This window comes from Sordaria macrospora, chromosome 3, assembly GCF_033870435.1.
Source record: "Sordaria macrospora chromosome 3, complete sequence".
NCBI classification, from domain to species: Eukaryota; Fungi; Ascomycota; class Sordariomycetes; order Sordariales; family Sordariaceae; genus Sordaria; species Sordaria macrospora.
In genome coordinates this window covers 5,541,655-5,553,580 of record NC_089373.1, presented here as the reverse complement: position 1 = coordinate 5,553,580, position 11,926 = coordinate 5,541,655, and the positions used below count along the sequence as shown (strand labels likewise).

At 50.5% G+C, this 11,926-nt stretch overlaps 3 protein-coding genes across 3 annotated transcripts; 2 read left to right on the top strand and 1 right to left on the bottom strand.

The window, feature by feature from the left end:
- Nucleotides 1–348: 348 nt before the first annotated feature.
- SMAC4_07300 (uncharacterized protein) lies at nucleotides 349–2,849 on the top strand (the record flags this gene model as incomplete). Its single annotated transcript, XM_003347877.2, has 3 exons — nucleotides 349–628; nucleotides 703–1,420; nucleotides 1,487–2,849. 3 exons carry the CDS (start codon nucleotides 349–351, stop codon nucleotides 2,847–2,849), a joined length of 2,361 nt encoding a protein of 786 aa, XP_003347925.2.
- A 3,273-nt stretch (nucleotides 2,850–6,122) lies between these two features.
- Nucleotides 6,123–6,737, bottom strand: SMAC4_09670 (uncharacterized protein; the record flags this gene model as incomplete). The annotated part of the gene is made up of 2 exons (XM_003342863.1): nucleotides 6,123–6,524; nucleotides 6,588–6,737. The coding sequence occupies 2 exons, from the start codon at nucleotides 6,735–6,737 to the stop codon at nucleotides 6,123–6,125; spliced, it is 552 nt and encodes a 183-aa protein (XP_003342911.1).
- Nucleotides 6,738–7,980: 1,243 nt separating this feature from the next.
- On the top strand, nucleotides 7,981–9,019 carry SMAC4_09669 (uncharacterized protein; the record flags this gene model as incomplete). The annotated part of the gene is made up of 3 exons (XM_003342862.1): nucleotides 7,981–8,283; nucleotides 8,323–8,619; nucleotides 8,678–9,019. 3 exons carry the CDS (start codon nucleotides 7,981–7,983, stop codon nucleotides 9,017–9,019), a joined length of 942 nt encoding a protein of 313 aa, XP_003342910.1.
- Between the last annotated feature and the right edge of the window lie 2,907 nt (nucleotides 9,020–11,926).

The window sequence follows — 11,926 nt, the reverse complement described above, 5'->3', positions numbered from 1 at the left end:
GATTTGACGTTGATCCGTCAAGTCCCAAGCCGAGCGTGCCTGATTACATGCGGGGTAGTACTGCAGTGGTAGCTGACAATCCAATCTTTGTCCACGACTCCATCACCTAGACCTACTTACTCCGAGCAGCGACCTCATCCCGACAAATATTCACACACTGCAGACTCATACCAACCCCAACAACCCAATAACTGCCCTACAGTCTCGATCTCGGAAGAACTCACAGCCAGAGTTTGACCCTGCTTCAATCGGTATCGATAAACCGAACTCTCTTCCCGATCAGCTTCCAGGGGTCGAATCGTCCAGACGAGGGAACTTCAGGACCCGGATATCGACTGGGGACTCGAGATGGACAATGAGACAATCAGCGGCAGATGTCGCAAGATTCAACAGAAGTTGAAGGGTCTGCTAGCTGTCCTTGAGAATGGATCAGCCCCAGTGTCAACAACTGTCACGGCCCCCTCAGTTCAAGATGCCTTTGAGAGATTCATGCTGTGGGCCGGAAACTTGGGAGCGTTGCGAAAGCCCACATCAAAGCTGTCTCTTGACACCAGGCTCGCAAATTCCCAGGAGGTGCGCGACTACATCGATAGGGAGATAAAGAATATGTGTGAGGCACTTGAGGACCGTGAGTAATGGCCGTAGCCCCTTTCCCTCATTCCAATATTGAAACAGTGATCTGACGATTGTGGAAATACCTAGTCATGAACATTGTGAACGGTTCAAAGCCCAACAGGGAGATTGGTTCCATTTATAGTTCGGATTCGGAGGACGACTTCGACACGGACTCTGATGAGACTGAGAGTTCCACTTCTTACTTCCACGGACCCGTTGATGAAGCCGGTTCTCTTCTTCAGGTAACCTCACAGGGAATCAGATCCCTCTTGAAGATTGGCATCCTGATCCGACAGCCCACGTCCAGCGGAACCGACCGCTTTCGCCGTGCATGCAGAGATTCCACCAGCATCTTCTTGGATACCATGGACATTCATCATGTACAGGACAAGTACCCCAAACTCGGACGTGGAGCCAAGTCGGAGCGTATGGGAAAGGCGATTGCAAAGCGAAGACAGTTCATCCATTATTGCCGAGATCACAAGTCTAATCTGGCGGCCGAAGAGATCGAAAGGAAGGATACCTCTCACCCCCAGATCGGAAGCCAAAAGGCCACGACCGCCAAGCAGTCCAGCAAAGCGACAACCTTCATTGCCAAGGCAAACATGATGGAAACCCTTCAGGGATCCGGGGATGTTCTTGAAGATGAGGAAGACGCTGTCTCTCATTGCAGCGTCTCTACCACATCTGAATCACTGGCAGTCCTAAAGCTACCTCGACTCGCTGACCTGTCTCCAGACAACGACCCCTTCGAATGTCCTATTTGCTACACTCTCCAGCAATTCCGCTCGGAACAATCATGGCGGTAGGTCTGATCATATGCCAGGCGTTATAACCGAGATGAGACTAACCAAAATGTTGAACATCTTAGGCGACATGCGTATCGCGACCTCAAAACCTACGTGTGCACAGTGGGTGGAACCGAGTGTGACGGCAAGTTCTTCGACGACCAGACATCATGGTTCAACCATGAACTGGAACAGCATAGATCCAGCTACGTTTGCGTACTATGCGGTGTCAGCGACGGACGAAAGGACACGACGCGAAGCTTGCTCAGGGGACATATCCGCGACGTTCATGGAGAGTTTAAACCCGATCAACTTGAGCGGCTTGAGGATGCTGGCCGGGACATGACCAATAGTTTCAAGACCGGCGATTGTCCGTTCTGTGATGAATGGTCTGCGCTTGCCGCGAAAAGGAAATCCCCCGGAGGTATTTCACAATTAGAAGACAACTTAATCGTCAGCACTAGCCGGTTCAAAAAACATGTCGCCATGCATCTGGAGCAACTTGCGATCTTCGCCATTCCACGACATGAACTTGATACCGGCAAGGACGAAGATGGGTCGTATGGCTCAGAGTCGCGCGTGATGCACTCCGATATCTCCGCAGGGTTTACAGGGTCATTTGAATCGGAGAATCAGCCATCGCATTACACTGAAGATGATCAAAGTGACCGAGCCCCGAGCGAGGGTGAAGGATCGATTGGTCACGCCGCATCCGGAACTGAAGATTTACCCACCACCGCGCCCGAGGAGGAGCTCGATGGCAAAATAGAAGAGCTCAACCAGCCATTGTCACTGTTAGAAGAGTTGAATCCTGAGGCAGAGCACAGGAAGGAAAAAGAGACGGAATACCAAGCACAGTGGCGCCGGATGCAAGACACAGAACATTTGATGAAGATCGTAATGGCAAGAGAAAAGCAGGATGAGGAGGATAGAAAGAAGGCTGTAATATATAATATCAGCCAAAGGAAAGAGAAGGAGAATGGGGGGAGGGACGGGGTGAAGCATGATAACGAGGATAGGGAGGAGTGGGATGAAGAGGATGAGGAGGAGGAGGCGGCGGAAGGGGAAGAGGGGGAAGAAGGCGAGTGGGATAAAGAGGAGAAAGAGGTCGAGTGGGAGGTGAAGGAAGGGGAAGGGGGGGAAGAAGAGAAAAAGTCCCACGCGGAGAGCGAGGGAGTTGGCCGCAATGATGCATTGCCATACTCTCATAGTGATGCGTTGCATTATTATAATATTCAACTAACGCTTCTTGACCAACTAAATAAAAAGAGGATAATGATGGCAAGAGAGGAACAAGAGGAGGAGCGGAGGAAGAATGAGGAGGAGAAAGGGGAAGATGAGGAGGCAGGGGAGGAGGAGGAGGAACACTCAGGCGCTTCAGGAGGCCGCACCCGGCATGATGCTGGCAAGGACGAGAATAAATCTCAGGGCTCAGATGCGCGTTAAAAGGACTCACACAATTCGGCAAGCTCTGTATCATCACTCGGATCAGAGGACGACCAAGTTGCCATGGAAGACAATCCAAGAGACGAAGTCGCAAGGCCGGGCGAGGGATCGAATGCCCATTCCGTATCCGACACTGGAAAGTCGCCAGCTAAAGTGCCTGAGTGTCACACGGACATTGCCCACAGTCCAGGGGTTAGGATTGCAAGGCTCAGCAGAGCCTCAAACGCTTGGAATGAGCCTCATGAATGCCCGGCGGCCGCAGGCCGCGAGGCTCAACCTCACTTTGGCTAGACTCTCAGCTACCAGCATTGCTTACCCAAGCCCCTCTCGACGCCTTCAGGCTAGCGAGCTAACCATCAAACTGCCGACGACGCTAGTAAGCGAGATGAGGCAATCCCCAGTCATTACAGAAGCGATCATAGCAACCAAAAAATGGAAGTAAACAGTTAGTGAGATCTACAAGAAAGGTTGAGTGATTGAAAGGTGATGGGGACTTAGCTTTGCGTGAGCTGGGAAAAAAAGTGTTGAGAGGTTCACGAAATATAGGGTTGCGGGATCCTCACTTCGAAGCGGGATGGATGTACGATGCTGATAATCTAATGTGTGAATAGCTGGAAGGTTATCAAGGTGATAGACCATGGACTGCACCCTAAACTAGGAGGGAGCTTACCTTGAGAAGCTTGTGGTCACGTTTTTGAAATCTTGTGATCGCGGGGTCTGTTCGAGGGTACGAAGGAAGAGAGAAAAATGCCGAGAACTTGTTGGATGAATGAAAGAAAGGATTAGAAACCTCAAGCTGTATATGATATCAAATGAACAAAAGGAAGATGAGTTACGTCAAAAGTTCTTGCTGACTGGGAGAGGCAACCGTGGGATGTATCGCGGGGTAAAAAGACGGTGAAAAGAAGTAGTTGTGTGCGGATGCAAAAAAGAGAAAAAAAGGAAGAAAATGTTGTATGCGGGGGCGGGTAGGTTGCTAGGTCAACGCGTCGTATCCAGGACATATGATGAGAGTACCTAAGGATATCTGCCTAGAACCTACTTCTGGAAGCAAGCATCGGGCAAAGTGGAATGGGCAGGCAGGGTTCACAAAAGGCAAGAAAGTCGAGTGTCTGGCCGTAGAGGTACTCGGGTTTTTTTTCGCGCTTACTGCGACGAGTGCGTTATACCTAAATATTTTGATATGTTAAATACATAGTTAACATTGTTTCAAGGTCCCTTGCGAGTCGGTGCTACGTAGTGTATGGCGTATTGTCCAATACATGTAACTGGAGGCAACAGTCATGTCCATTGCAAGCCGTAGGCGTGGTCATACAGTTTAGCACACAATCAACATCGAATCATTAACATGGAATATACGACCGTTCTTCATTTTTGTACGGAAAACCTGAGCAGCATTAAGATTAAACCGAGCAGAAAACACCCGGGAAGAGGAGGGAAGTAACACTTGGAGGTGTGAAGTAGTAGTGATAATGGGATTGGATGTTTTACCTGTTGTTCTCTTCCTGTTCGAAATCGTTTTCCTTGATACATATAATCCCCGACATTATTCCCCCGCTCATGTTCCCGAGACAAGTACCTTAGTGATGATGCATTCGTGCTGTTTGATGGACAGGTGATGTGACTGTCGTCTCAAGCTACCAAAAGTCAATCCTCAAGCGACCGCCTCCCCTTCTAGTGTCCTGTTTATCAAGGTAGATGCCTCCCTACTTCCAAGCTTTTAGAGACCCGTAGATATCTCCGTTACCTCCTCTAGCAACGGCCTCCAAGCAAACGAGCACAGTCCCGTCCGCTCATTTCTCCTCACGAGCATGCACATAGGGTGGCGATCAGGGAGAACCCCCAAAACAAACGGCTTGTTCGGCTTGCAAGTGCACTTCCCATCTGCAACGGAATCGTGTCCCTCACCATTGTTCAAGACACCAAACCAACAGTACCACTGGCCGGGTCTACGTTCTCTTTCAAACCTACGCCAGTGGAGGAGCCAGCTTGGGTTGACATCGGCCAAAGTGATGAGGCTGGATATCATTGTTGCCACGAGTCCGGTGTTACGATCCAATCAGAGAATCCTATGTAGGCTAGACTAGATGACCGATCAGGCAGGACCCGAAGTCCCAGGTGTCACACGGACATCTGCCTACACTCCTGGGTTTGAAGTTCAATAGAGCCTCAATGCTTGACATCAACCCAACCTCGCCATACAATGCCAGCCTTGCCTCGGCCAGACTATTCGGCCAACAGGCACGGCTGTCACACGGACATTTGCCGGTGACATTCATCAGTCAAACTGCCGACCAGAATTACCGACAGAATGCCACACGGACATCCGCCGGCGACTTTCATCAAATAAACCACCGACCGGAATTACCGACGGGCAACTGGACGAAGGCTGGCATTCAGAAGATCTACTTGTAGGCAGATGAACTAGATAGACTCGCGCCGATGCCTGGCACACAGGGCTCGGTACGTACCAACCTTCTTTGGTATAAGAAGGCCTTAAGGCCCGACCTTCTCATTGAGGTTGAAAGGATCAACAAGGCCTTCGAGACCAAAGTAGTTTATCAGCTGAATTGAACTACTGTTCCAAGCCCAGAATACTGCCCTTGTCACACCAGGTCCGGTATATCGGGTCCAGGAAGGCCGGTATAAAAGAAGGCTTCCCCAGGCCTCTTCTTACCGGATCTTCAGCGAGCAATAGCTATCACAATCTACCAGTACCTTTCGGCTACTACTCCGTTACTCTATTGTTCTATCCCAGCAATAATACTCCTGTGCTTGTAACGGTTCGTCACATCCGGTGGAAACGTTGGGTGGCTTTCGTTGCGCTGTTGGGATATCAAGCGTGCCTTGTTGCGTTCTGGTTGAGACTTTGTGAATATGCAGGTTGAGCACATCCATTGTGGTACGGATGCTGACTTCTAGGGGTGAAATGTTGGCGCTGGCTGGTGGGCTTGAAGCAGGAGGTGCTGGGGTTGGTTCAGTGCCAGATCCAGCGGATTTAGGAGGTTGAGAGTGCTGTTGTAGTGGTAACGTCGTAGAGTCTCTGTCGAGATTCGCGTCGGAAAAGGTTCTTTTTCTGCCCATGGTGGTGAGAGTAGATGTAGAAGTGTTCTGCCTTGTTGGAGGTAACGGAATGATACACCACAAGTGGCATTGAGTGTGGGAGTGAATTTCGTGTATTAATTAGGTTAAAAGAGAGAGAGAGAACAGAACAGGGAGGACGGAGTCCGACGTGGTTTATATACAGGGTAGCTATGTGTGGATCGTATCCACTTAGACAGAAACGCCAAAGAATGTGATGGCTTCAACATGCCTAAAGTTATAAAGTGCCATGACGTGCTGGATATTTGGGCCTCTACTAACCTGGCTTTTTCCTTGCTGAGTCTGTTCTTTGGTGCTTTCTTCCTCCCGTGGAACTTGCACAGAGCCCTGGACAAGAGCCTCATGGCGGGCTCTTACGATCCTCTTCTCGGCTTTCAAGTGCTGCCTCTCTACAAACAACTTCTTCTCCTCAGCATCCAGCGCTTGTCTTTCGCGATCCATGACGCTCTTTTCGTGGGCTAGCGCCTGCTTCTCGGCATCGATTTGCTTTATCTGAGCGTCCAAGGACTCACTTTCACAAAGAAACTCCTCGTGCTCTGCTTTGAGATGCTCACGTGCGACAGCGAGAGGTGCCTGTCTGAAATCGTCGGCTCTTTTGCTCAACCACCATCAGATGCTGAAATTCTTCAATCTCACCAACACAACCTCCGGGCGATCTTGGTTCACTGAAACTTGACGCGCGAGACGGTTGACGGCATTGTTCAGCTGCTCGTCCGTGAGGGAGCCTCTGCCGATGGTGATGCCTGTAAGAGCTCTGTCAAGGGCCTCTGCGGGGGTTTGAGACATGTTGACGGTTGATGGAGGTGCTAGTGTGCAGAAGTGGTCTGGTGGGAAGCAAAATGCGGTTGTTCAGGAGCAGGTTGGCTGAGTTGCGGTTGTTTCGTTGGGTGCCGAATGAATTGGAAATGTATTTTGAAGGCCAGAGAATTCAGTTCACCGTTAAATCGCCGAGTGGAAGAACAACTTGGTTGCAGACAGGTAGCACGGGCCACAGGGTACCTTAAGACCTGAGGGTGGCATTCACCTGGCAGACCTTAGTTGGCGCCGTCTTTATGTGCCGAACTTACCACCGCGTGCCCGACACGGTTTGGAAGGACTTCCCTTCACGTCGTCCACAAATCATGCAACATGCGGGGATAAGGTCGGATGAAGCTATGTCATAGCAGTGGATATGACTATAGGGGTGAAGACACAAAGAGAATTCAGAAGCTGACATGTGTGCTACATGTACCGTACCTTATGCAGAAAGCTCGTACTAACCTTAACAGTACAGCGGTGGTTCACTCGGAGTGTTTTCAATGACTTCAAGGTACCTTCCAGTCAAGTTTGTCATACGTCATCATATAAGTCATCTAGAGGGCTAGTGTGTCTACCAGTGAAGACATAACAGCAGAAAGAACGTACAAAATAAACAGGGAGACATTGGTTGGCTCCCGGTTGATCAGACCAAGCTGTTCATTTCCTTCCAACTCCGATATACCCCCTTCATCTAGATGCCTAGATCAGGTACCATAACAGCTTCCACCATCAACCATAGGTACCTGAACGGTGGGGGATCTGGGAGCACTCACAATCCCTTGCCCCTTGCCCCGCCGCTACCTTCGAAGTATAGAACCATCAAGCTGTGGCATGTGTGAATGTGACCATTAAACAGGCTCAATCAATATATAGAATTCTGAAGATCACTAGAGCAAGCCTGACAATGATTCTGCGAAAGGCTGACAGGTTCTTTGGCACCTACGAAGACCCGCCAGGTGGTTGCCAGCCCAAGTTGACCAAATGGTCTGTGCCATTATCCTGACACCAAATTCTTGCTTCGTTTGCACTAACAACCTTTTAACAACGCGAGTTCTTTCGACGACACAAAGTTTCCTTCCTTCAACTTTCAAGATCACCTCACTCTTGACAGCACATTCTCACACCCCCAACCTTTTTGTCACTCGCCCACCATCAACCTTTCCTTCACTCGCATTCCATGTCGCGGTCCAGTCCCTCTTTCTCTACATCCGCCGACTCAATACCCGTCAACATGTCCAGCAAAACCAGCGACACCAGCGAGGCCAGCAACCAGCAGGCACAAGTCATTATGGCTTACCTTCTGGACAACGTTGCTAAGTTCAGCGACAAGATCGTCACCAACGAGGTGCTCATCCAGCAAAAGAACGAAGCGCTGGAACAGCTTCTGCTGGAAGCCTATCACGAGGGACAGATTAAGCTGCTCGTGTTGATGCTGTTTTCCATCATCTGGTGGAAGACCAAATGCGAAGAGGACCTCAAGGAGGTACCCCTCGCCGTCGCGAGGGACTTTCTCAAGGCGGAACACGACGCTTATGTTAGTGAATGCGAATTTGTAGCGAACTTCAAGAAGTAGGTAATGGAGGAGCTGGCCGACGCGGATCAGCAGGTGTACTTCAACAGGGAGATGATGGCCGACGAGCTGAAGGAAGTGAAAGCCGAGAGGAAGATGTTGGCCGACGGGAAGAAACGACTTCGAGCGGACCGGGTGCACTTTATGGTGGAAAAGAAGACTGTCCGGGCCAGAGAGTACATGCAGGCTTTTGTTCAGCAGGATTCTGTTCCAGTTCTAGAGCAGCAAGAGCAGAGTACTTTCGCTCGTCGACAGGAAGGAAGCTTTGGAGAACCCCACACCCAGAAAGGAAACATCGAGGTTAGTCTGTCTGGATGCACTGATCCAACACAGCATAGCTCTTGCTGACCATAACCAGAACGCCTCTACTTCCACATCGACTTCGACTGCTATCAGTGGCGAGCAGACCATCTCCGGCGCCAAACTCAACGATCCAATCACCCAGCAACTGGAAGCCATGAGTCTTTCCGACCACGAGCAGAATGCTTCTGCTTCAACTTTCGCCACTAGCGGCAAAGAGACTCCCTCTGACACCAATCTCGACAAAACCTTCACCGCCGCAACTGAAGCATCCTCGGCTCTGGCGGTTCCTCGTCCGGCCACAGCCAACATCTCATCCCTTGAAGCTATGATTCGTGAGGCTCTGCGCCTCGTCAGGGCCCCCATGCCACCACAAGGCACCACAGGAACCCATCGCTGAAGCACAACGTCAATAACGTCAAAGTTCGAACCGCACTTTCTAGTTTTCCGGGATGTGTTTGGGTGAGGAAGGACGGGAGGACATTTTTGTTTGAGTTTTGCTTGAAGGAGGGTTTGGGATGGGTTAGATGTAGGAGAGGAGACCTCTGCGTTCCCACTTTTCCTATAATAAAATTGCATTTGCCCTAGCGCCATGTGCAAAATCAAAGGAGTTGAAGTGACGACCAGACAGCCCGGGTCGGAATTGTTGTGTTCCACCGTGGCGGAATCCAGATACTGTAGAGCTTCTGGGTGGTGTTAGTCTTGAGTGGGGTTGTAGCAATCTACAGCGGACACTCCCCAACAGTTTGAAGGTGAACGGAAGCCACTGCAGGCAACGATCATGTCCAAAAACCACCAAGACCCCATCGACAGGTGAAACGCTGAATCGGGAAGGAACACTCACAAAGAAAGGGCAAGAACACCTCAGCTCCTGGAGAACACAACGCTCAACTGTCGAGTCAAGGAAGGTACGAGTGGTGGACTTTCCTGGGAAGTGAGGGGAACCGGAACAAAACTGTCGCCGGTCCGAAATCCCGCCGCCCGGTCATCCGTGGGCTCCTCGGGTGTCCAAGCTCAATGATTCTTTTTCTATCCCGCAACTACCCACCTACTACTAGCTTACTACTTAGAAGTCATCGATATTGGATACTTCTACTTCTGCATGCACTTACCCTTCGGACTGCCATTCAATAGTAGCCTTAATTCTCTCTCATTGGCCAGTTTTACGTTGAGTTTATGGCGTGGCCCTCTCATTCGCTGTCCATCACACAGGCATGGGCTACCCCACCATCCCCCCCCCAAAGCCCCCACTTCCCAGTGGTGGCAGTCAGTTGTGAAAACACCAGCGATTTGACCACGTCCACGATTGGATTTATCTCCCCATCATACTGGCCGGCCAGGCCATTTGAGAGCTGTTCTCTACCTTCGACATTGCCTCGCAACCATCGCTGTCCTCACAAAATTGCCAGAGAGGACAGTGACATTGGCACTTCGCAGAACTTGGGCGCTCTTCAATGCTCTTAGAGTACTGGACACGGTCTCGCCTTTACCCCTTTCCTGGGTGATATTTTCCTACACGGATGCAACCGATTTGACAACAATGGCCACGAGTCCTCTCACCAGAGGCCGCCGTCTGCAGGCCTACCTGACGCAAGCATGGGCTGAAAGGGGCAGTGGAACACCCTCTGTAGGTAGCTATTTTACTGATGCAATGACATATGCATTCACGGGTCGTTTGTCCTAACGGCTAAAAATAGGAACCTTCCGCCGGCGACGAAAGCACTCAATTATGTTCAAAATGCAAATTCATTAGTGCTAAGCTCGAGGAAATCCTTATGGCTCTCGACCTAGAGGTTTATGAATGTTATTACCCTCGTAAGAACGTTGTGACCCGACAGTTATCCGAGGCAGGAGGAAGAGTTACGGACCAGGGGGATCTTGAGCACGTTGTCTCCGCGTCCCTAAAACAGAAAAACCGATGCAGCCTCTGTAATTTTCTGGGGCACATGGTTGAAACCTATCGTGTGGGCCAGGGTCACTGGTGGGCTGCGAGCGAACTCTCTCTTTACATCGGCTCGGCAAAGTGGCATTACGGCATCAACAGCGAGAGCGCTTTTAACGCGGCAGTTCCTGCTAGCCGTCTTAGTGCCGCATATGATCAGGATACCAAGGTTGATGAAAGTCATCTCTTGTGTATTTGGCCAACAAAACGAAGCGGCGTCCACTCTGACATCAAAATTTTGCCATACACTCACGATAGAAAGTATGGGTCCTCGGGCATGGCACTTGAACTCAGCAATGACCGAACGAAAATAAGCGGTCGCCTCATCGGTCCTCAAGCAAACTTCGAAGTTCTCAGATCCTGGTTTGACGAGTGTGCAATACATCATAGCAAGACGTGCCAGACCGACGCATCGGTTCCCCAAGAGATTCCAGGCTTTATGGTAATAGACTGTGTCAGTCGGAGGCTTGTGTCTTGGTCGCAATTGCCGGATACGCAAGATCGCAACTATGTCGCCCTGAGTTATGTCTGGGGGACTGAAGCCGATGCTGAGAGGGAAAGAAAGGCCTCTTGGGTAACTTGGTTTAAGGACGGTATCTTGCGAGGCGCGGAAACAGAGGAGACGCCAAGAGCCTCCTTGGACTACGACATTGATCGCCAACTTCCATCACATCTACCTCGTCTTATCGAAGACGCTATCACTGCGGTCGTCAAGCTACAGTTCAGATATCTCTGGGTTGACCGGTACTGTATCCCACAAGACCAGGATGAAACAAAACACACCCAGATTCAAAACATGGACAAGATATACGGGTCTGCTGCCTTGACAATCATTGCCGCGGCGGGCAAAGATCCATCCAACGGGCTCCCAGGAGTGTCGCCGAGATCCGGTCTATCAAACTCTGTTCGGATTGGATCCCGAACATTTGTCACCGTGGGGACGGGTGATACTCCGGAGACGATGGAACATTCGAAGTGGAATACCCGTGCTTGGACAATGCAAGAAGCCTATCTATCGTGTCGCTGCCTTGTGTTTCTTGAAAATGGGGCGTTCTTCCAATGCAGCTCATTTCCAATTCCCCGCTACGAGTCCATTCATGAGGCTCCCGCAATGGTGAAGAACCCAGCCGCACACATTGACATGTTACTCCGCAACCCGATAATATCGACGCGTAGGAAAGGAGACCTTGGACATATCGGGTATGGGTGGTGTCTGCAACTGGTGAAAGACTATTTCCTCCGGAGTACAACATTTGAGGAAGACAGCCTGAACGCATTTGCAGGTATACTAAAACACTTGCAGTCGTTGAAGCCACCCGTCCACCATCTTTGGGGTGTCTTGATGCTCCCACCCACCACGCCAAC